Raw genomic sequence first — 23288 nt, forward strand, 5'->3', positions numbered from 1 at the left:
ATCAACAGAAAAGGTGCAGTCATTATTTATCAGTAAAAATGAAGGAGAATAAGAAAATAACTTATTACATTGTAGAAAAAGTAGGAATAAAACAGCTTGATTCAATGCTACAATTATCTACAAACGTCGAGCTTACGATGGAGACAAACTTTTGTCTTCAAGGTGACCTCAAAGAGAGCAACAACCCTTTAACAGCTTTTCATCCTTGGACTGGTCCCTGACTAATCATTGCAATATCTTTTCAAAGTCCATCACATTTCCTTTGTACGTTTCTTGTTTCTTCAGTAGTTTGTCTTATTGCACATTAAGAGGAGCATACTCTATGTGTGAGGGAGCGGAGTGGAGCGGAGTGGAGCGGAAACAGGAACAAGGAATGCATTTCAGATCCAAGATTTTGATTTGGATCCAAGAGACCGAGCACTCACACCCACCTCTCCTGAGTCAGCTGACACTTTTTCTTTACTTCTTTTCATCCTTTACATCCCGCATCCCACATCTAAGCCTGTATCAACTCTCTGACTCACCTTTTGTGCTACCTCTTCTACGGAAACACCAACAGTTTCAAATCGCTTACACTGACTCTTTTCTTCTGGTCATAAATCTCGTTATCAAGTCCACTTCCAATAAAGTTGTTTGTTTAATGCTGCACAGTGTTTCTGCAGAAGTTGGGCCGATCGAATGGTAAAGGGTCAAACACAAGCTGCTTTTCTGTTTCTGTTGTGTCTGGGATAAAGATATGACATAGATATCATGAACTTCTCACATCTCAAGCCATCAGTTAGAGTTCCTTATTAGTGATGTGCAAAATAAAACACAGGGCAGAACAATTATTGAAAAATAAAAATTGCTTAGTTTACCTTTTTTGTATTCTGTTGAAGTAAAAACCTAAAGGTGATTTAAGCAAAATAGACCAACAAATTCAAATAGGGCTAACCAGCAATCAGGAAAGAAATCACGGCATCGTCGCCTAGTCTGCAGAGCACACTGTTTACTGCCGTGAAGTTACACTCAAGCATGAAAATACAGAGAGGTAAAAGTCTTATCAGCTGTGGTGAAACTCTCTTACAATAGTTTGCGTACTGGTGCATCCACATTTTCCAAGCTTCAAATGCACATTCTCCTGACCCCACACTCGCAGCAGAATTTTGCAGAATCAACAGGATACTTTGTCCCACAAGCATGACAGAACTTGCTCTTCATTCCACCATTTCCAATGTCACTGTTTCCATCGACATCATTCCTAAGATAGGGGAACAGAGGTGATCAAGCAGCACGGTTCAAAAGTACAAGATATGCATCATAATTATTAATATCAGGGCTTGGCTGGTAAATATGATATTGACAGATCACTATTTTTCCCCATTTTACAGACTCAAAGAGGAAGAATGCACACAAGTCTGAACATTTGAAGCCCTTTTTTTAACAACATGACTACAAAGTGTGAAACTCCAAGTCCAATCCAACTGGTGTCACTCAATGTCATGCTAAATCCCAGTTTTGTTTATATCTGAGAACTAACTAAATCCATAAGCACACTGCTGTTCAAAAACAGAAGAATTTTATTTCATTTCATTTTGTATATTTACCATTAGAGTGTTTCTTCTTACACAGGCAAAGCATCAAAGTTTTGCATTATACAATGTGCAATATCACATCTATGTTGCATATACAGCATGAATAGTATGCTTCTTTAAATGAAATATAAATATCATATAAAGCCTGACATTTCCCTAAAACAGAAGGAAGGAAACTTGTCCTGACACTTTTTCGCATTTGAATATGTAACATAGCCGTGAACATAAATGGATTCCTGTGATTTTTTTCTTTTGCTTTTTTTTTTTTTTTTTTTTTTTACTATAACTGTTTTGTAAGAAATAAGCATTTGAAAGCTGTGTGTATTGAATTAGAAGAGGGAATCAGCTTCGAAAGGATAGAACATTGTTTTGAGCACTGTTTTTCATTTTGCTAGAGATTGAAGAGTTTTGACAAAGTAGTTAACTGCTTTCAGTTTGAGTTTCGAGTTTAAAGAAACTAAGCAAAGGTTTTGGAAATATCTTTAAAGGTTTGGGGGTAAAATGTAACTGTCATGTCATATAAATGCTAAAAATCAAAAGGCAGGGGGCTGGTATTGGTTAGTGGGTTTATTTCACACCCCATGAGGCAAGCCTTCGAGTTGGTGGCCTGGGTTTGAAAAAGAACGTTGGACTCCTTGCACTCTTGGATAATGATTCCACAAGTTTGTAAGCTTGATTTTACAGAAAATGGAAAAGTGATAAATGTGTAGTTTTACCTTTCTTTTTTTAACTGTGCAAGGGGTTTGAAATGTTTTCCTTAAGAGAATCATGTTAACAACAAATTTACAATAAAACTCATCAGGTGTAACTCTTATAAACAGTACTCCCACCATAGGTCAGAGTAAAAGACAGTTAAAAAAAAACATTTATGTGTGCACTTTTCTTTTTGGAGTTTGAAAACTGTGTAATTTTTTAAGCTGGATGCTATTCATCATTAAACCACAAGAGGTCAGTACAGTTCTGCAAGAAAGTATTATGTAGTTCAACTTTTTCAAGGCAGATAAAAATTAAGCTGTGTGCAATAGAAATATACCTCCATGATTATCATGTGTTGTTTTAGTGCTATCTTTTTTCTTCACTCAGTTCAATTTTATAATTAATATTCGATTTGCAAGACTCTGTGTCCTCTTTCTGCTGACTCTCTTACAACAGTGTTGACTCCTTTCCAGTTTTCGCTGTACATTCATTTAATATTCAAGCTAATTATATACTGGCTACTCATTGGAAGAGTGTCCATAACCTATGGTTGTGATGTATGATGATTTTCCTATATTTCAAAATTCTCAGTTTCCACTTCCACATTGTATCCAACTCACCTTGATATATAAGTATCTACTTTCTTCTTGTTGAGCGCTGCTCCAGACTGTGTGTTTCTCACCGAACCATAGCCAGAGCTCACTACTCGGGTCTTATTTCCCACACTAACAGGAAAAACAAAAGAAAGGGAAAATGACAAAGGTGTGACCAGTGAAAAACTGGAGGGCTAGGTTTGTAGTGGTTAAATAATGCAGTGTTTGAGATAAACACTCATATCTGAGCAGTAACTAACCTACTTAACCAACAGATGTGACATGTGCTTTATTGAGATACCATGGTGTTTTAATCACATCTCTTTTAACTCACTTAAATTTCAGAAAGTTGTAAATACTCATGAATGAAAGTTCAGAGTGAAAGCATCGTATTCACTCTTTCTATTTTAAGAGACTAAAATGTGGATATCTTGCTGTGCAGTGTGTGTACTGACCCTGAAGGAGGAGTTGTGAAGCCAGAAGGACTACTCCTCACTATACCTGCAGAAGGGGTCCTATTAGCTGGGATACCTGGAGCACAGAGGCAGAGAGAGAGAGATGTGACAAAGAAAAATAAAAATAAAGATCATTCTGTTCTGTCTGCTGTGTTTTCAAACAATCCACACAGCTGTGCTGTTACCAGTGGGCTGTCCGGGACCTCTCTGAGGTAAGCGAGACGAGGCTGAAGGGATGGTGGACACAGCAGGTGAGTTAACTTTCTTTACAGAAGCAGGAGGCTTGTACTGGACCAAGAGAGAGGCAAAAGTATGAATTACAAAATACAAAACTAAATATCATGGGATTTAAACTGTTACAGCATAGGAAAATGAGGAGCGTAACAAGTTTAAACATACTGAAGTCATACATGGTCTGTGGTTTGTTGGTTATTCACAGCTATGACTGTCAGATATGCTTTGTGATATTATTTGTGTTCTGGTTTGTTCTTACAAACAGGAATAAAACTACCTTGAAGGGAATAAAATCTGAGAAAACCGGAACAAGAACAGCAAATCTTGAAGAAACCGGTCAATAAGAATAGAATAGCTGTACACCACCACAACACAGTGGGAACCATAGTGACATAACGATCAATTGGCTGAGGTTTTCTTATTAAACATGGCTCTTAACCAGAATAGGCTGGACCCTGCTGTTTTATTGGATGCCAAATGAACTCTGTGGTAGTGTATTTTAGCTGTTGCTAAGTGACAGTGGTAATTCCATGACAGCTGTAAAGTAGGTGTTTTAAAATGAGAACAGGCAAGGAATCGTTACAGATCTTTTTAACAGCTCTTTTTATCTGTTAAGATCTGGCTATAGCGGGAAATTATCTGTTTATCTTTCTATAATGTTAGTACTCAGATGTACATCAATAAATACTGACAAAGATAGCTTTAACAACCTTTTGTGGCTATGAAGTTTACATGATGAAATACCCCCAGAAAAGCAGAAATCTTCTTTTTATTTGATTATAGATTAGGTGTGTGTACCTGTGTGCGGGCAGGAGGCTTCTTGGCATCTCCAAGCTTGCCCTTGTTTGGCATACGAGCGGCCTGCTCCTGGCAGAACTTGATGTGTCTGTCAGCTGCACTCTCATTGAACCTCCGCTGACAGTAAGGACACTGGACATAGTCTGAAGATGACAGGGGTGGGTGAGAATATTTACCTGTGACTTTATCCACTGTAAAACCAAATCACTGGTGAAATAAACCCTGTATGTAGAGACACAATCACTTGAAGGAGACTGCACTTTTGCCTTTAGCACATACAAGCACATTTGTTTCTCCTTATTCAGACTTAATCTTTCCTTCCTACAAAGTTTTTTTTTTTTTTTTTTTTTACCTGGGTCATAACTCGGAGGAGGTGGTGGGGGTAACGGTCCCCCATCTTTCATGACCTGGGTGAGACCCTTGGCTGCTCGGATGGTAGCAATGAAGTCCTCGTGTTTCTTGCGCCAGTTTGATTGCTTCTTAGGAGGTTCTGGCTGACAGAAGGCAACACAAAGCAAACTCTTTGTTACAAGACCTTCTTTGATTACCATAACCTCAACAGTTATAACCGCAGTCTGTCTAAACCTTATCACTACTCTTTGACGAGTTGTCAACTTGTCATCACATGAACTGAATGTGTGCTCATAATTTATGACCAAAAGTACAGTTAACCTGTTTGCATCTCTTGTTAAAGTGTGCTTAACAGATTTCTTAAGAATGGAAAAGTTCAAAGCTGCCAGGAAACAGATATAACCTAAAATGTCTTTTGAGCCTCAAGTTTAATGTCATAGTTTCTCTCTAATTGAAAATTCCTAGAATTGAAATGATTTGCAAGATGCATTTGCCATGTCTAGCTAATAAAATGTATTTCTTTAAAAAAAAAAATCTTTTCTTTAATGACATCCCGTGTCGTTTCTCAAGCTGGTCATTTCTGACAGAAGGAGTTCACTGAGTGTCCTTTGAGCTGTTTCTGTGGAAACATGATAGCCCTGCTGACTCCCCACTTCCTCTTACAGGGTTACAATCTTCAGACTCATTAGGCAACTTTGTCTGACAAACACTGACAATTCTAACAAAGGAGGAGCAATTCTTCTCTAAAACAATAGTGACACTTCCAGAACATTCATGAACTTAAAGAGGGAGCATTGTGATTTTTTTAGGCTGTATACTGTTCCTCTGTTACCGCTGTAGTAGCTTTTCATGATTTACAGCTAATAAAAAGTCAAAGTTTTTCACATACAGGAGTTCAAAACAAAAACCTTTTTTCGGCCTCTGTCTGAAACGCTTTGTTTTAGCTACTGTCTCTTTAAGGTTCCTCACTCATTTGACAGATCTCAGGTGGCTTTTGGAAGGCAAAGATATGTTCAGACCGTGGTGTTTGAGGCCCTCATCTTTGACCAGTAAGGAGAGTCTGCAGTGACCTCATTAACTTATTACATCTCAAAACTATCTCACACTGATCTTGTGAAGCTCTTGTGAAATTTTAGAATGAACCATTTTGAACAGTTTATTGACAGATTACAGTCAGATTTAGGGATTTCTACAGCATATAAATGCACAGTAGTTTAGTATGGACATCCAGCATTTTTACATTTTATCTGTTTTTTAGCGTAATAACCCCTCTTTAAGTGAACAATACAACTCGTTATAGTTGTTTATTCTGATTTAAAAAATAAGAAATAAATAGTGTGTTCAGCTTTTTCTCTAAAAATTTATTACACTTTTAAAGAGTGGTTGAAAAATCATTTTCAGTATATTTTGTCCATGCCCATTTAGCCAGTGAAGGGACTGAAAGAAGCGCATAGATGCAAACAAGAGAGCAGAAAGCATACTTACTTTAATCAACATCTTAACAGCAGCCAAGTTAGATAAGTTTTAATTTGGGATTAAGTTTTGGTGTTATGTCTCAGTTATTGAGAGTGACCATAAGACTTCATTAACATATTAAGGAGGGAAGTGCTAGAGAAAATGTGCTGAAATTAAAGGATTAGAGAAAGAGTAAGGGTCTACAGAGATTTCAGGGATAAAAGATTTAAATGGTACAAGGAAAATGGAAATATGGGTTTCGATAAAGATAATACTAAAGCTTTCCAAACTATCACCTTCACAAGTTAAAGTCAGTGTGTCTCCAGACTGTCTCTGGAACTAAGGAAATCAGTGTTAATAATTAAACCAGACTAAGTGTGCCAATGAAAAGCGTGTAAAAAGAAAGAGAGGACTACTTAAAAAAGACAAATCAACTTACTTTCACAGAGGAAGATGAACTTTGTGACTGAAATACAATTGAAAGTGATTTTAAGTTGACATTTAATCTGCCAACACAAAATATCGACAGTTCTCTATCGACTGTCCACTGCTCCACTTATTGCATTGTATACATCTCAATTGGACAGAAGACTGAAAAGGAAAGAATGATTTTTAACATAAAGGTTGATATAACTCATATCCCGAATGCTGAACAGTTAAGTGACACTAATGTTTCGGCAAGAATGTGAAATTCAGCTTCATGGGTAACTTCCAACCACGCATTTTTGTTTTACTTATTGAGTAAAGTAGTGCAAAAGTAACATAGCTTTCTTGAATGTGTGTGATGGGGTCAATGCCTCTCCACAGCTTTACACTTACCTTTGGTTTCAAAGGTTTGAGTGAGGGGATGTCTGTGCCCTCAGCCCTCTGCCTACTGGAGTCAAAAACCCTCCTCTTTTTGCTTTGTGTCTTTTGACAGATTTTAGCATGCTTTTCCTGCAGAAAGAGCAAGATAAAATAAATCATGCATTCATTGTAGGCAGAGCATGGTTGTCCCATGTGTTACAAACAGGTCAATTTGTTGCAATAACATTTTCAAAACATAATTTACGGACAGAAATACAAAAAAACTATTGTCAAAAGCAATAAATGATGCTATTTTTTTGGCAGACCTCCTAAAATCCTAATGTAGGAGCAAGCACAAACACACACAAATGGACACGTGCCAACAAAATAACACTATAATGCATTATGCATTAATTTAACTTGTGAGGCTGAGTGCATTTTCAAAGGCACAAATGTTATTATTTCCATTACCAGAGGAGAAAATGCTTCAGTAATGCTGCACAACATTTCAGCCAGGTTAACATGGTCATGATATACTAACACTAATTTAGTGACACTGATCACAAATATGAATTCTAAGCATGTATTTGTGTAAATAACTATTTACACAAATATCTATTTATTTTTAAGTCTGGTTCAAGCGCTAAAGCAAGTCCTAGCTAGGTTTTTGAATCCTGTTGTCCAAAGTGTTACACACTTGTTCCAATAAACATCCTAACTCCTCAGTGAAAACCCACAAAATCAAACAACTCTTTGTTAAGAACCACTGAATTCAAAACATGTTGCCAACAGCTGACTTTCCATCAGCTGATAGTCCTGTCATCACAGTATACTCAGCAGTTTTTGCCACGTGCTTAACACAACTCCTATTTTTAGTAAAACATAAAATGCCTTTCAAGCCTGGCTAAATTAATGAGTATCAATATCAACAACAAAAGAGTTAAACACTATTTTTACCAGAACTTTAGGGAAGAAAGACCGTTGGCAAGTCCTGCATTCAACCAGTTCCTCAGCAGGGGGAGTGTAGCTGTCTGAGGAAAGAGATGATAAATTCCGATTGTAGTGAAAGAAGGTTTATTGCCTTAAGATATGGATGTTGGGGAGATATAATTCTTTAACAATATAGACATTATTTGATGAATTACACGAAAGAATACAAATTTGTCAATATAATCTCAAAACCCCCAGTAACTAATACATGATCAAGCCCCGATAATTTCAGTTCCTACATTTCAAGGTAAATTCGCAATCATATAAAAAACAACAAATATTTACTCACTGATTATTTAGTTCAGGTTACACAATGCCATAAAAACTGTCAAAACTGTGATTGTGAATGAAAAAAATATTTTTACAGTGATTGGACCTACCAAATAGACAAGAAGGGAACATATATTTAAGGTATAATGAAGTCGTTAAAATATTCGTACCATAATTCGCACGCAAACAGCGCAGTGATGTTTTAAAGTGTGTATCTCAAACGGTTCGTTCAGTTATAGGGTTTATTTCATCTCCAAATTCATTATGTAGCATGCTAACACTAGGTAGCTCCGGCTGCTAACGCAGGGATCACACCCATCCAGAGACAGCAGTTAGCTTCATCTTTGGCCCTGTTACCTAGCATTACTTGGGCTAAATCCCAAACAAGGAAGGGTTGTTCCCAAAAGCAGCCAAGCTAGATTTCCAGTAACTGCACCGATCTGACAGGAACTATTTCATACGGTTTTGAGCCATAATTTTGTGCTGAATTCTGAAATAAACACCTGGATGGCTAAATTTAGCTCACCTTCGAATTCCTCCATCATAACGTTATCGCTATCCCTCTTGTCTGATGCTGCTCTGTCTACAACCTACAGCCAGCCGTTAGCCGAAAGAAGTTGAAAAATGACCTGCTTCCCATTTCCGGCTTCGCTGAAACACAGAGGACCTGGTACCGCTACTCAACAAAGTAGCTTTTCTGTTGGCCGTGAGACGTCTTAATCCGTTGAGTAAACACCATAGATATCACACTTCTGGACTCTTTTATTTCCTGGCTTTTACATATTACCTCAAAAGTGGCTCAGTCTTTTTTACTGAATGGGCCTGAAACCCTATCTTGAGCTTGGCCAGTGGTGACCAGTCTACGGTGGTAACATAGCGAGACATTGATGTCTCTTGCCATCATGAATCTTTGGCTACCAATAGCAACTGGGTTGTCTGGTACCGCTTCTAGGTGCTTCCATCGGGGGATTTTATTGGTTGTTACTGAACTGAATAGGCTAATGCGAATTCTACTGTCACAGGGTGTGGAGGGGGTTTCCTCATTCCAATCCTAACCTAATACACAGCGAAGGCTTGTAAAAATAAAGCCATCACGTCAGCAATTTTGACATCACCGGTTTTACTAAATTTTTTCTTCCCAAGACTTGGAAATATAATTATTTAAATATATTATTTGTCTGCAGCAGTGATTTCTGGAAGGACTCTTTGGGAGTATAACAATGTTCTTCTTTATATTCCTCTTATTCTTTGTAAATAGAGCTTATTTTAAGATGACTGTGATCACAGTGCCCTGACAATGTGACCAGTGTATTCCCTTGTTGGTTTCATTGGCTCAAACACTTTCCCAGAGCACTTGGGTCTTCCCAGTTTGGCATATTGAGCATATGTGCCATTTGAATGGGGGTAATTCACAGCCAGATGCGATGAGACCACAGAAAACGTTTAACTGAATTACCAGAGCCTCTTTGTACAACAGATCACTGTTCTCAAACTGCCCAAGGGCCCCCACCCCAACCTTTGCGCGCGCGCACACACACACACACACACACACACACACACACACACACACACACACACACACACACACACACACACACACACACACACTTGCACATTTACAATGACCTCACTGTATGTCAAGTGACATTTGAGGTCTAATGAAATAATAAAAGTTATTAGGTTAAAGGTCCTTCTGGGTTATTCATAATGATTCCAAAACAACAGCAGGTCTCGTGAACAACAATACATTTGTTGCTAAAAATTTGATTTTTTTGACTGATGACTTGAACTTTGAAATTTTCGTTTTTCTGCAATAATTAATTCCAACTTATTGTTTTTAAGGCATTTCCTTTATTTTGATATCCACGTTTCAACATATAAAACAGGACTCGTGTAGGCTACTTTCTCTTTTGAGTGTCTATAATTTATTTTTATTTATTAAAAAGTTGGAAATTTTGCAATATCAATCAATATTATACATAATTTCTTATTGAGTTGGTTCTATTAATTGTACCATGCTGACTGGATGCAAATGCGGATTCACGTAATTTTAAAACAAAAATTACTAGCTCAAGCAAGTTAGCAAAAATTACGATAGGATGTCACCCGGCCTGAAAGACTGCATTGAATAGATTTTATTTTGAAATTTTAATCCGGAAGCTCAAAAATCCATTCGCTACCTTGATGTTGATAAACCCCAGTTCTTGCGCGCAACGAGAAATACTGAGACAGCTTTCCAGCCGAGACGAATATTTGGAGGGCCTTTGACCCAAACAGGTACTGAACTGATTAACATGATACATTTAGGAATAGGGTTTGCTTTTTGCCATTGAAATTCAACGTGCCTTTTTTAAACTCATACAGGCTGCGATTGCTGGCACTGGTCTTTTTTATCAGGAAGATAGACATATGGTTGTTTATTATTGACATCAGCATGTGCATGACGATGCTTCTCTATCATTGAGGGCATGTCTTTATTTTTATGATTTTAAATGCAATGGATTGAAATGGATCTCTGCTGCGCACTTCTAGTCTGAATCCAACGCCTCCAATACTCTTAATAGATGATAAATGTTGCAGGGCGTCAATAATTTACTCCGTACTCTAATAGAGAGCTTTATATGGACTAATGGCAGCCCATGCTGAGCCATGGTGAAGCATTGAAAAGACTCAAGTAACGCTCAAGCATCAAGCTTGGAAAATTGCTGTAGAGGTATCACACACCACTCATATATTCCTATATTTGTCAGTTCTCAGTAACAAAGTGATAGTGATACTGTTGTGAATAGTATTATTACTCTGCTGCATGGCTGTGTAGGAGTGTTTGTTTATAAGCTTGTCTTAAAGTGTACTGGTCTTCATTACTGCTTTACAGCCTAACACTGGCATTAGTTTTAGGACTCTGTCATCGACTGTCATCCTAACTGTATTTTCTGTTTGCCAGCTCAACAAAACAAAGGGTTGCACAATTGAAGCAGCCATGTTTGCACTTTTAATGGTAAATTGCAGGGATTCACCGATAATGTTTACCTTTGTATTACTGAGAGACTTGGTTTTGTGTTAAGGGTCTGGTGGATGAGGCACTGTTTAAGCCAGCTGGCCTCCGATTCTCTCATGGGGGCAGAGCCAGAAGGGCAGTGCACACACACACACACACACACACACACACACACACACACACACACACACACACACACACACACACGCGCGCGCACACACACACACACACACACACACACACACACACACACACACACACACACACACACACACACACATACTTACCTATTGATGAACTGCTGATGTTTCTACATCATGAGTGCAACACTGTGTCTAAATTATGTAAAATGTCAAATTAATCTTTCATATAATATGAGCGCAGACTATGCTAGAAAATACTGTTTTTTCCCCACTTAAAAAAATACCTCATTAGTTTGCTATCAAAATAAATGATCAGTCTAGATCATTCTGTTTATATTTTGTTTTGAGGCTTTATGTATCGCAGATATATATGTATGTACCTATTGTTTACCAAAAAGAGGCATTTATGCATCAGCACTTATGGGCAACTGTTTAAAGTCTATGTTATGCCACTGGTGATACTTAAAAAAAACAGAGCATCCCAGCTTTGACTGTAATAACACAATGTTCTATGTTTTCGTATTGGGAACAATTACCTTGGGTTGAAACCAATGACTGGGCATGGAGGACATCTGGGTCTTGCCCTTCTTGACACCATTTTGAGAATGACAGCTGAGTGGGTGCATGCTCAGATGATGACAGAGAAGGTTTCTAAAAATAGCCATGGTCAATCACAGCCTGCTAAGGTCTAAATATAGCCACAAACTGATGTAGTAGCTGAGGTCATTTTTTTGTGCTTGAGTTTTATGATTTTAACCCCCAATATGTAGCCACGGTACAGCATCCTGATCATTTAAGACTCTAAAAGAAGTCTGGGAAACTCTTGTTTACTCTGTACTCTTATATAAGGGCATTCATTAAAGAACTAAAGGTTTTTCTGAAAAAAATCCAGTGGATTTTAATTACTAAAAACCTGCTTACAGCTGAAGGGCAGCTTCACCCAGACAGATTGTTACAGCATAGAGTGTCAACAGAAGGGTTTAACCTAAATCTCTGTGGCAACGCAGCCCCCATCATGCACCCTGCATGCTCTGAGTGGAATAACATTTAAAAACAATGCTGTCCTCCCGTGTGCCATAAATACTCCTGTGAGTGTTTGTGTTTGGTTGCTGGATTGCATCAGTGCAGAGCATCATTGTTCATTTCATTCCTCTGGCTGAATTCCTTCAGCAATCTCCTTTGTCTCCTCTGTGTCCATGGAGTCTCCTCTGCCCTGGACACTAGAGATTAAGATAGATTAATGTGGGATTAGGTTATAAAATAAGGGGAGGGAGGAGGGATGTATTAAACAAGTGCAAATCAGCAAAATCTGCTGAAACATCCATTCTACAAAGTTGGTTTTTGTACAAATCAAACAAACTATGATGATGTCAACAAACCACAAAAAAACTATGTTGCTTGTTTGATGTTAAGTATGTTTTTTTACTCTTGTGTTGTGTGTAGTGCGTGTAGCCGTGTATGCCAGGCCCTGCTATGGTGAGGTGTGTTAGCAATGACGGATGTGGAGGTGACCTATGAGAACTTCATCGCCTCTCGACGGTCCGGCCGCAGGAATGCCATCCATGAAATCCCAGATACCCCTGGGGTGCAGGGACCTGCTGACCTGTCACAGAGTCTCTCACAGCTCAACATCAACAAGTCAGGTGAGAAACATCATAATGACAACAGTAGTCACAGTGGAAGAAGAAGTTAATTATAAAGTAACCTGTAATACCAACTCATTCAGTCACTTAGGTGAAAATTAACTTCTCATTGCTGGAAGAAAAATAACAAAATTCATCAAGCAGCAATCCAGGATAGAACAGTGTCTGTTGTTCCTTATGAGTTTGACCACCAGGGGGTGCCTGTGCTCAAGATTTATCTGCATTTAGTGGCCTATAGATGGCATTTTGTACAATAAGTTGTTTGTATAAATAAAACTTAAAAAAATTACCTGAGGGGGCAAAATATTCAAAGCTTAATTTAAAGTACCCCTAAACTGAAAAACATTTGTCTTGTTAATTTCCAATGATTGTTCAACAATCACTGTTCAGTTCCTCAAAAGGAATGCTATTTTGCATTCATCTGCTGAAATTTTCAATTTGCTGATATAAATCTTATTCAAAGAAATTTATTATAATGGTGAGTAATTTATAAAACAACTAGCGTGGGATCTTGTGACATTAATTTGAGAGTTAGGGTTTGCCTTAGTCTCCACAATCTGATTGGTTTCGCTGTGGTCTTTTCCGCCTTTGCATCCATCTGGTGTGGACCCCCCTTCTTAACACAACACTTGGGCAGACAATCAGTGTTATTATTGTAGCATCCCACGCACTTAGATAACTGCTTGGATATTTAGGTCAGAGGCTGAATTTGTGATAGTTTTTGAAATAGCATTCAAAACCTAAACCTAAAAATTTAAAATACAGCATGTTGTACACAGTAATAAAAACCCTCAGTTGTGCCCTTGGGAAACTTATTTTGTGGCCTCCCTGTTTGTGCAATGCAAGGTGTTCAATATCAATATGCAAACCTCAAGATAAAACAGTGTATCCCTTTAATCTACTCTACACAGATGGACTGTCATGAGTTGTCTTTTCTCTTCATCCTCTGTGAATTGTGTTCCAGCCCTTTTCATCCTGACTTACTCACTGAATCAACCAACCTCATTCGCATCACTGCCTCCACGCTTATTACTTATGCATGAAACTGACCGAATCTGTCTCCCTCTGTCTGTCAGGTGATGAGGGAGGAGACACAGAGGAGAACCAGGACTCTTCAGCTAAAGAAGAGGCGACACAAGCTGAAAGCAGCTAAACAGCAAAGGCTTACTTACATGTTTGTGTTGTGGACTCAAACTACAGCTAATTGTACCTGATCCCTGAGTACTAGGCCTCTAATTGGTCATTTGCACTTAATGACTATAAATTGAGGGAAAAATCCTCCACTACCACCATCCTATCACCAGGAGCTTTCCTTCTACATTGGGACATGGTTAAATTCCCTTAAAGAGCATCCTCTCCTTGCTGCCTTTCCTTCATATAAGCTAATATAGGGGTGGAGCTAATATAGGGATGGACTTAATGCAGTCTGACATCAGGAACCAAAACCAGCTCTGTTTATCCACCAGTTATCCTGAGAGAGGAGTGAAGAGAGAGAAGGAGCCATCCAGGGCTTTTTAGAGTCCTGACTGTTATTTGTTCATCTTGAATCTATCACTCTTCATGTGACCAGAGGATAACAAGGACAGTGGTTGGATGTCTGATTCTTCTCTGCACTTCTTGCACCAATGCCTGCACACTTTCCTCCATCTTTTTAAGCTGTCACTGTGGCTATTTCAAGCCTCCTTCATTAAGAATTAATTTTGTTTATAGTCTCATCCACAGACAGTGAGAGAATTAGCGTTTTGTTCTACATTCTGATGTACATGGATTCTTTTTTTTCTCCCTGATATATATTATTTTCAAAAGTAAAACTATATATGGGTGAACAAATCTTTCATCAACAATGTGAATATTTTGCAAGTTTTCATCCTTTCCCACAACAAGTCCATTTCTTCCTTTCTTTCTTTGTCCATGTTATACTTTTTTTTGTTATCCTCAATAAATACACTGCCACTTATCAAACACCAAGGTCCATCCATGAGATTGAGTGTACATGTGAGAGTAAAAATGTCTCTGTTTAAGACCTATCTATTTGATGCTGGACATAAGAACAGCGACAATACTTCTTGCACTATAACATTAAGTGTTTTTATAATAAATTATTGTACATTATAGCTGTGAATGTGGGAATTTCACTGTGAATGGAAATTTGTTGAGGCTGTACAGATAAATGTGCATTCTGTAATTTCCACTTCTCTCATCACTCCTCATCATAAAGAACCAAACCTTCACACTAACATAATCTGTTACATTAATCCATTCATTGTCGCTCCAGAACTCTGTTTTATGAAAAAGTCAACGTTTCCATCTGATAACACTGAATATATAAGTTATTTAGCTAATTAGTTAGTTTTAAAACAAAGAAAATAATAATTTCGAGTGATTTAATGGACATGCAGTTTTACTGTATGTAAAGTACAGCCTATATTATTTTCTTCACGTTGTTATTTTCTACATCTATAACACTGTTAGCATTTAATTGACAGTGGATGCCCCATTCTCCGGTTTACTGGACAATTCTATTTTTGATGTGCAATAAATTCTAACTGAGAAAAACCAAACATTGTTGAGGTTTCATTCATGTTGACACAAATAACCAAGATCACTGACTCCCTCTAGTGGTCAACATCAGATCTGCTATATATCTCCGGGAGAAAAAAAAAAACACCCAATACATTCAACTTGACCATTAAGCGTAGTTCTTTTATTGCCAAACGCTCTTGTTTTAGCACTCTGATAAAGGCACACACTGTTATTGTTAGCCTCTCCGATTTAATTTGTCCTGTTGACCAATGATAGCCTGCAGCCTCTCTTAGGTAAGGGAATACTGGATTAACGTTGTATTGAACACGGTGGGAAACAGACACACCAGCTAACAGTGATGTATGTCGATTGTTGGTCAGGGCTAGTAATACCAGTGTTTCAGTGTTTACCCTGTTTGCTATAGTTTATATCACTTTATTTGTGAATGCCAATGTTCAGCAGCAGCTAACGTTGATATTGTTAATCCTCGTCAAAGCTGCTGTTTGATTCCCCTGGAGTCCTCCTTGTTTTTTCTGTACCTCTCTCTGTCTTCAGTCACCATGCTTCTCAATCCATCTACTGGATGTCATCACACTCTCCAGCCTGTCCTAATCACCTAAATCTCTCATTCACCTGCTGACCTATTTCCTATTATCAGTGCTAGTTCAAGGCTGCCCTTTATATGATTTTATATCTTCTTTGTGTCACGATATGAGAAGCAAGCAGTGTTTAATCTTTTATTTATAAGGTTTTAGGTTTTACTTTGTTGTGACTTCCACTCAGAATCCCATTATATGTGTTCTTTAACTGAAGAAAAGAAAAACAATTTGAAACTTATGGTTTATTTCGAAGGTGAAAAGTAAAAGCACAGGTAATCTTACAGTCACAGCAACAGAATAATGTAGACAACATAAACATTTTAAAGATATACATATATAAATATACATGTTAAGCAAAATACTGATCAATGCATAGTCAACATATATGGAAGCTTCCATCCAGGCATACTAGGCGATACTGGTTTGACATCCAGTTTGTATAAAGTAGTGGAGAAAAGTGTATTCAAATAACCATTGACATGCCTAAAACTGTATTTTTTTTTTATTATTATTTTTTTTTAAATTTCAGATAGATTTTGTTTTTAGTTCTGCTAAGCTATCTCAACATATGGCATAACTGGCAGGTTTTATTGCGGGATGAAAAACCCATGCAAATCCTTGTTGAGCCCAGTGCTCACATAAGCTCGAGCTACTTCTTTCAACGTTTTGCCATCCAGGACGAGAAGAAAACTGGACTGGCCCGGGTTGGAGTTGACAACTGATGCCAGGACCACACCTGGAAATACAGAGGAGATAATATCCTCTAAATACTAGAAATAGTATGGCTTTTGCATAATCTGCTGACATAGCAATACACGGTGTATGTATGTACGCCGTGATCTCACCATCATCCTCGGACTCTCCATTCGGTCTGGGAATGAACACGGGCTCTGATGGCCAGCAGTTCTCTTCACTCCAACGAAGTTTTTCTTTGGTTTCTGTGTCTATCTTCCCAACCTGTATAAAACATTACAGTACAAATTATTACTCAGTATATAAACACACAACTCAAAAAGTAATGTGATTAAAAACAATTTAAGTGTTGCTTAAATCACATCTGAGAACTCCTCCAGAGTTATAATCACACACATAATAGAGGTCATCTTGATGTACTGGTTATAAAAGACGTCATAAAAACAAACAACACTTTCAATTGCACCCAAACAAACATAAATACATACATTTTTTATATTCCTCCAAAATGCTGTTTTGATGTAATGTATTTGATTCAAAGTTAGATTTTCTGGGCTATATATAGCTATAGCTATGTATACAATTTCTGCCATGCTGTCACCTTGTAAGGAAAATATGCCCTGTAAATATCAACAGCCTGGGCTGTACTTTGTTCTTGCTGCTGAAAGTCATATAAAGTACAGTAAGAGCTGTAAAGTTACAACAGACCATTTCAGAGCTTGAAGTGTTGCACATTTATGAACCTGCAGTAACTCTGTTCATAGTCTGAATGTTGAAGTCGTGTGTGAAACAGATCATTAAGTATAATGATCCTGACTGTATGAGTGGACTAATGAACTTAATTCTCTTTCCTTGATTGAACTGGAAAATGACTGTTGTACACTTTACTGCAGATTGCTGCAGATTTCTGCTGTATGTGGGTTTCTTACAACTGTATCAGGTGAAATTATCAAACAGTTGTTTCAGTTGTGTACGAGTTGTGATGAAATCTGTTGTGCATGTTAGCATATACTGGGCTTGCAATGTTCTGCTGAATTTAAAATACTTTTTCCACAACCCAGTCCTCTTGCAGTTCAAGGTCCAGTCTCCTTCAAAGGAAATTGTAGCTTTGACGTTTGTGGTCATTGCGTCATCTCACAAGTTTCAGTTTTCCATTTCTATGTCTGTCGTTAACTCACTTGGGTTTTAAACACGTAAGACTCATAACCTCAAACCATTTCAGCTCAAAGGAGAAAGGAAGCTTTCTTTTGTTGTTGGGGTTCAGTGTCAAGTGGAAGTGAATAGAAAGTATCTAACGTCGTGTTTCCTGCAGTTCCTTCCTCTTTGCATGTGATGAAGTTTTTGCCGTGGCTTTGTGAGCTGATACAGTAAAACTCTTTGAAGCCTTGCTGAGTTTATGGCTTCTCTTCATTGTTTCTGATACCTTGATGTTCAAGTGCTCCCACTAGAAAGGCCATTTTAGTTCAAAAAACAGAGGAATGAAATCTTTTTATTTTATCAATGCTGTCTTTCAGAAAGTACTTACTACTTTCTGTTACGCAGAGTGGTCATTTTTAGTTTGGTAAATTACTTCCTATCTCCATTAGAACAATGCTGCTGGGTTTTTTGACAACCTTGAGTATAAATCCTCTGATATTTGAGAGTCTGAAACTCGTAAATCTGCCTTCGTAACACTAATAAGAATGTGAAGTTTCCTAAAGGTATATATTCCCAACAGGTCATTGTTCTTTCAGAAAAACAAAACACAGGAAACGCTACCTCCTTTGACAGAGCAGAGTCTTCAACAAAGCTCCCATAGACATAGCGATGCTTCTTGCCATTGAAGTCGTAATTCAGTCTTGGTAATTCAAGACCTGATGTGAACACAATGACAGTTTTAAAATTCATGTGATCAGTGATAATACTGAAAAGTGACATTACTTGAAGAACAGGTAGTTTTTCTTTATGCGTGGCTGAAATTGGTTTTACCTTCACAGACCACCTCAGCCTGGCACATCAGCTTGCCCTCTTTCTCCTTCACAGCAGTGGCTGATGTGTTTTTGAGTTTCACCATGTTCCCCCCGACTGCAACGCCCTGTGAGATCCAGCCAAGAATAAGTTCTGGAGGTACATTCTGTCTTATTCCTTTGGGCAAATAAATTCATCTCTTTTTGAATGAGCATACCTTGTCAGGGTGGATGGGAAGTACAAATCGCCTGTAGCTCGGTGTGGAGTAGGCATCACTTAACTGGAGGCTCTCCTTCAGCTTGTTCACGTAGAACATGTTATAAAGGCTGTTGTCCTTGTATACGATAGCATCAAAGACCACATGACCGTCTTCCTCAAAAGCATTCACATGATGGTAGATGATCAGGGATCCAGTGTAGTACTTGGTCTCGACTTCTTTACCTGTCTTCCTGTCAATCAGGTGGATCAAGGTCTGCAGAACAAACACACATTTAGAAAGCAACTACAAAGAAATTACAAAGATTTGTGGTTAAGAACGCAAAGGCAGTGAGTCTATTACATTCTCATCAGGGCAGAATTTCAAGCAGCTGGCCCAGTTGACTCCTCTCATGTAGGCGGTAGCCATCTTGAGGATGTCCAGCTTCAGAGGCTGCTCGATAAAGATGATGTAGTTATCGGTGATGCCGAAACTGTGGTAGTAGCTGGGTGTGAGCAGGGTGCGGCAGGGAACCGTGCAGATCACCTCTGCATTCTTCAGTGCAGGAACGTTTTTCTGTTTGTCTAAGGTTTAAAAAACAGACTGAGTCAGTACAGTCCAAAACCAGTACTAGTCTAACTGAGACCCTAGTCCAAATGAAAACTTGATTAACAGTAACTGAAAGGTGTCCTCACGTGTATGCACACATGTTTATAGTCATTTATGTAACATGTTAGCGCAGAGTGGGTCTCAAGGTCTGAAAAGGTCACATTCTATCATCCAAAGAAAAAAAGATTAGTTTTTGAAATCCTGAGGACTGTTTATGTTTCACAGCTGATCAGATAATTCTAAGCTTCAGCTGTCTCCCCATAGGCTTCCATATCACACACCGATAAGGTGACTTCAACCCCAGATTGGGAACTGAGACCTCTGTCATCCTGCAGACACGCACACGTACTGAAAACATAAAACGTGACATTACTAAACGTGTAGTGTAGCTCTTTACTGTGGAGTCCAATATCTAGTGCAAAAACTTCTGCAGGAATAGTTTGCAATGAAGTTAATCACAACTCTACTGTAAACTTTAATAAATAGTTCCACTAAAGAGGTATCCTGATCCTTTTATGACTTTGTTGTTTGTAAACAGAAATGCTGAGATTCATATCACTGCACCAACACTCACTGACTGAGTGAATAAAGCCAGGCACATTATATTCTATAACATTACATTACATTATATAACAAAGGGTCAGGACAGATAGGGAGAGATCATGAGGTCTGAATACCTGTCTGTGAAACTGCAGGGACTTTGAACAGGATGTATTTAGTCTTCCCTTTCTCAGCGACTGAAGTTCCAATATTGTAAGTGTTGCCCTCTTTGTCATAGTGTGGATGGGAAGTAACCAGGTTCACTGGTAGGTACTTCAAGTAGTCCACCTTTAATTCAGCATAAAAAAATCATTAGCTGTAATGTCCTTTACCTGTATGTGTTGGCAGTCATCATGAGTGAGTGATGGGATTAGAAAACAATGTTACCTTGTCCTGAGTTTCCAGGGTCACAGGATCTATCTTGCGGATGTAGTTGGTTTCAGAGGTGGCGTAGATGTCATTTCCGTATTTGATGAAATTGCTGGCACCATTGTCAGTGAAGTCAGGCACTGTGTGGTTGAGAAAAGTGATGGCCCTAAAAAACAAGACATAAAGGAATTAAAAGATAAACTATGCATCAGAGTGGGAGAAGGAGGAGGATTAAATGGATTCAATTTCAAACCCTGTGGGTTTAAAGGGGTCATGTCTTGTTTGTTTTTGTTTTTTTTTACAGATCAACATGTTTCCATTCTTACAAACACATTACTGTAACACAACATAATATACCTTACATGGATGTAAATTGTAAACCCGTTCCACCATTTTTAATAAAATTCTAACATGATTGTTTGAATATGTGTCAATCAATTTGCATCAGAGTTGTGGAAATCTTGTGGACAAAGGACAGTGCAACCATTAATAAAGGTACTCACATGTCCAATAAGGGAGCTGAGATTTTATCTCAGTCAGACAGAAAAATAAGAGTAGGCTTACTTGAAAATAAAATTCTTGCTTGGATCTGGATATGCCATTGTACCCATTTCAGACACAACAATCCTGTTAGAGTTCATGTTGGCTTTGTAAGTGTCACTTCTGAGGAATCTGCTTCTGTGGGTCACCTCACCTGCAAAAGCAGACAGTCTTATTTTTTCAAACATATAAATTTAGCTTGTACTCTTTAAGAACGTGGAAAATGTTACCACACACACACACACACACACACACACACACACACACACACACACACACACACACACACACACACACACACACAAACACACACACACACACACACACAGAGTTGATAATAATAATAATAAAAATAATAATATACTTTTTTGGTATAGCACCTTTAAAAACATTAGTTTACAAAGTGCTTTGACAGCAGTCAGGAACATAAGATAGAGCACGATAGTTTTAACACAAGGTAAAAAAAAAGAACAACAGAAAAAGGTTAATTAAAATCAAAGAACAGTTAGGACATACACAAATAGCAAAATTAAGCTGAGAAAGTTCCACAACACATATATCAGTTTAACCCCAAAAGAACACACAATGATCCAGGCCACTATACACGGACACAGAGGAGGCCCCAACCCCATGGTTATACACGTTATCTTTGTAACACCAACCATCTTTGAAGGCAAAGCTGTGCATGATGGCCATGCCGTCAAAGAAGTGCTCATAGCTGGTGTCCCCCACAGAAAAGATGCCGGGACCATTGCGCAGCAGGGTACCCTGCAGCCAGCTGGGAATGGTTCCTAAAGACAGAGAAACCCAAAAACCACAACCTTCAGAAACTAGAGCAATGCATGTATCTTAATCCAGAAGGTAGAGAGGACTTACCTTTAACTTCTGCCTTCAGAGGCTCAGGACTCTCCTCAGTATTCTTGCAAATGTTTGATGCCATGTTTGCAAACAGTTCAGTATGCTGTGGCTCACGCAGGGGCGTCTCAATAAATACTGCCCTGCCAACCACTCCCTTAAAATCACTTGTCGTTCTTGGAAGGGCTGGCAAAGGACGTGTCAGCTTATCTGCCTGGACTTGAGATGATTGCACTGAAATCTTTTGGCTCATTTCACAGAAAAGATTCAACTTTGACACTCATTTTCTGAGTCATCCATCTATCAACAGTTCTTACATACTGATAGGTTTATTTCTTTCATTTTGCTTTTGATTTGCTTCTATTTAATTTTTTTAAAGCAGCACCAGCAATTACCTGTTTCACCCTTTGTCTCATGTCGTATTTTCTGTCTCAAATATTTACCAGCTCATGCACCTTTGGCTTCTGCTCTGACTGCATAATCTGCAATACGCTTTTATTAGCCATGATGAGTATCTTCAAACACTTACATTTTGATTCATCTGTTTAAGATTCATACTGCAGGGATTTAATTGTCTTAGTACTCCTAATAAATCACGTCTTTTCCAGCTGTAACACTGAGACATGCCTGCAGGTAGTTTGAGTGTAAATTCAGCATGATCTTTGACCCTAAATAAATTTCCTATAAATCCTTATCTACTTTAATTTTATTGCTTAATGACATTACATCAGAAGATAGCATGATACCTTAGCTGAAGTATATAGGTCACTATCACATGATTATATTCAGAATGAGTTTTTCTTGGAAGGATAAACAGACTGATTCTCAGACAGGTTAAGTAACACCTGCATGCAGCAGGACTTGACCCTAGCCTTTGACCTATTCTGTGTGTGTGTGTGTGTGTGTGTGTGTGTGTGTGTGTGTGTGTGTGTGTGAGAGAGAGAGAGAGAGAGAGAGAGAGAGAGAGAGAGAGAGAGAGAGAGAGAGAGAGAGAGAGCGAGCCTGAGCTAGAGAGGGGAATTCTCAGAACAGGGAATTATCTGTCCTGAGATGACCACAGGTAATATGAAGTCGATGATCTAGTTATATGCTTCTTTCTTATCTAAATCTCACTCTCATCTTCTCAAAGTTCATATATTTTTATGTGCCCACAAAGCTCATCAGAGGTTATCAATTAATCTTCCTCTTCAGATGCATCACAACAGGTTTGTAAAAAATCTCTTTTCTCAGTTTTACATCTGATGAAAGCACTGTTTCTCCTTTTACTTGGTAATGTAGATAGATAAAAGATCTACAAGTGAAGCATGTCCTAAAAAAAGAAAAGCTTTTATTGTCAGCTGATATAAGTTTTTGTAGCCTCGGTTAAAAAAAGATCAACTTTTGGAACTGACATTTCTTCATCACTGACCAATCAAGAAAAAGCAGGACCTC

At 38.3% G+C, this 23288-nt stretch overlaps 3 protein-coding genes across 4 annotated transcripts; 1 reads left to right on the plus strand and 2 right to left on the minus strand.

Moving 5' to 3' along the window:
* Positions 1 to 346: 346 nt before the first annotated feature.
* zc2hc1a (zinc finger, C2HC-type containing 1A) lies at positions 347 to 8874 on the minus strand. Of its 2 annotated transcripts, XM_074693777.1 has the most exons (10): positions 8729 to 8873; positions 7900 to 7973; positions 6976 to 7092; positions 6596 to 6622; positions 4703 to 4844; positions 4351 to 4493; positions 3504 to 3606; positions 3319 to 3394; positions 2891 to 2995; positions 347 to 1240 (listed from the first exon to the last, which is right to left on the minus strand). In XM_074693777.1, the coding sequence occupies exons 1-10, from the start codon at positions 8745 to 8747 to the stop codon at positions 1105 to 1107; spliced, it is 942 nt and encodes a 313-aa protein (XP_074549878.1). In that variant the 5' UTR covers positions 8748 to 8873; the 3' UTR covers positions 347 to 1104. The 2 variants fall into 2 exon arrangements, with proteins under 2 accessions (XP_074549878.1, XP_074549879.1); XM_074693778.1 differs by lacking the exon at positions 6596 to 6622 and having other exon boundaries at positions 8729 to 8874.
* Positions 8875 to 10373: 1499 nt separating this feature from the next.
* On the plus strand, positions 10374 to 16420 carry pkia (cAMP-dependent protein kinase inhibitor alpha). Its single transcript, XM_074693450.1, has 3 exons — positions 10374 to 10479; positions 12787 to 12986; positions 14063 to 16420. Exons 2-3 carry the CDS (start codon positions 12836 to 12838, stop codon positions 14137 to 14139), a joined length of 228 nt encoding a protein of 75 aa, XP_074549551.1. The 5' UTR covers positions 10374 to 10479; positions 12787 to 12835; the 3' UTR covers positions 14140 to 16420.
* Positions 16421 to 16695: 275 nt separating this feature from the next.
* bco1 (beta-carotene oxygenase 1) lies at positions 16696 to 21942 on the minus strand. The gene is made up of 11 exons (XM_074693449.1): positions 21879 to 21942; positions 21665 to 21793; positions 21027 to 21156; positions 20481 to 20628; positions 20231 to 20381; positions 19308 to 19528; positions 18966 to 19220; positions 18770 to 18875; positions 18560 to 18654; positions 16954 to 17065; positions 16696 to 16844 (listed from the first exon to the last, which is right to left on the minus strand). The coding sequence occupies exons 1-11, from the start codon at positions 21940 to 21942 to the stop codon at positions 16696 to 16698; spliced, it is 1560 nt and encodes a 519-aa protein (XP_074549550.1).
* Between the last annotated feature and the right edge of the window lie 1346 nt (positions 21943 to 23288).

This window comes from Halichoeres trimaculatus, unplaced genomic scaffold (genome assembly GCF_033239565.1).
Source record: "Halichoeres trimaculatus isolate MK-OKI-2021-1 unplaced genomic scaffold, fHalTri1.1 fHalTri1_scaffold_18, whole genome shotgun sequence".
Taxonomy (NCBI): Eukaryota; Metazoa; Chordata; class Actinopteri; order Labriformes; family Labridae; genus Halichoeres; species Halichoeres trimaculatus.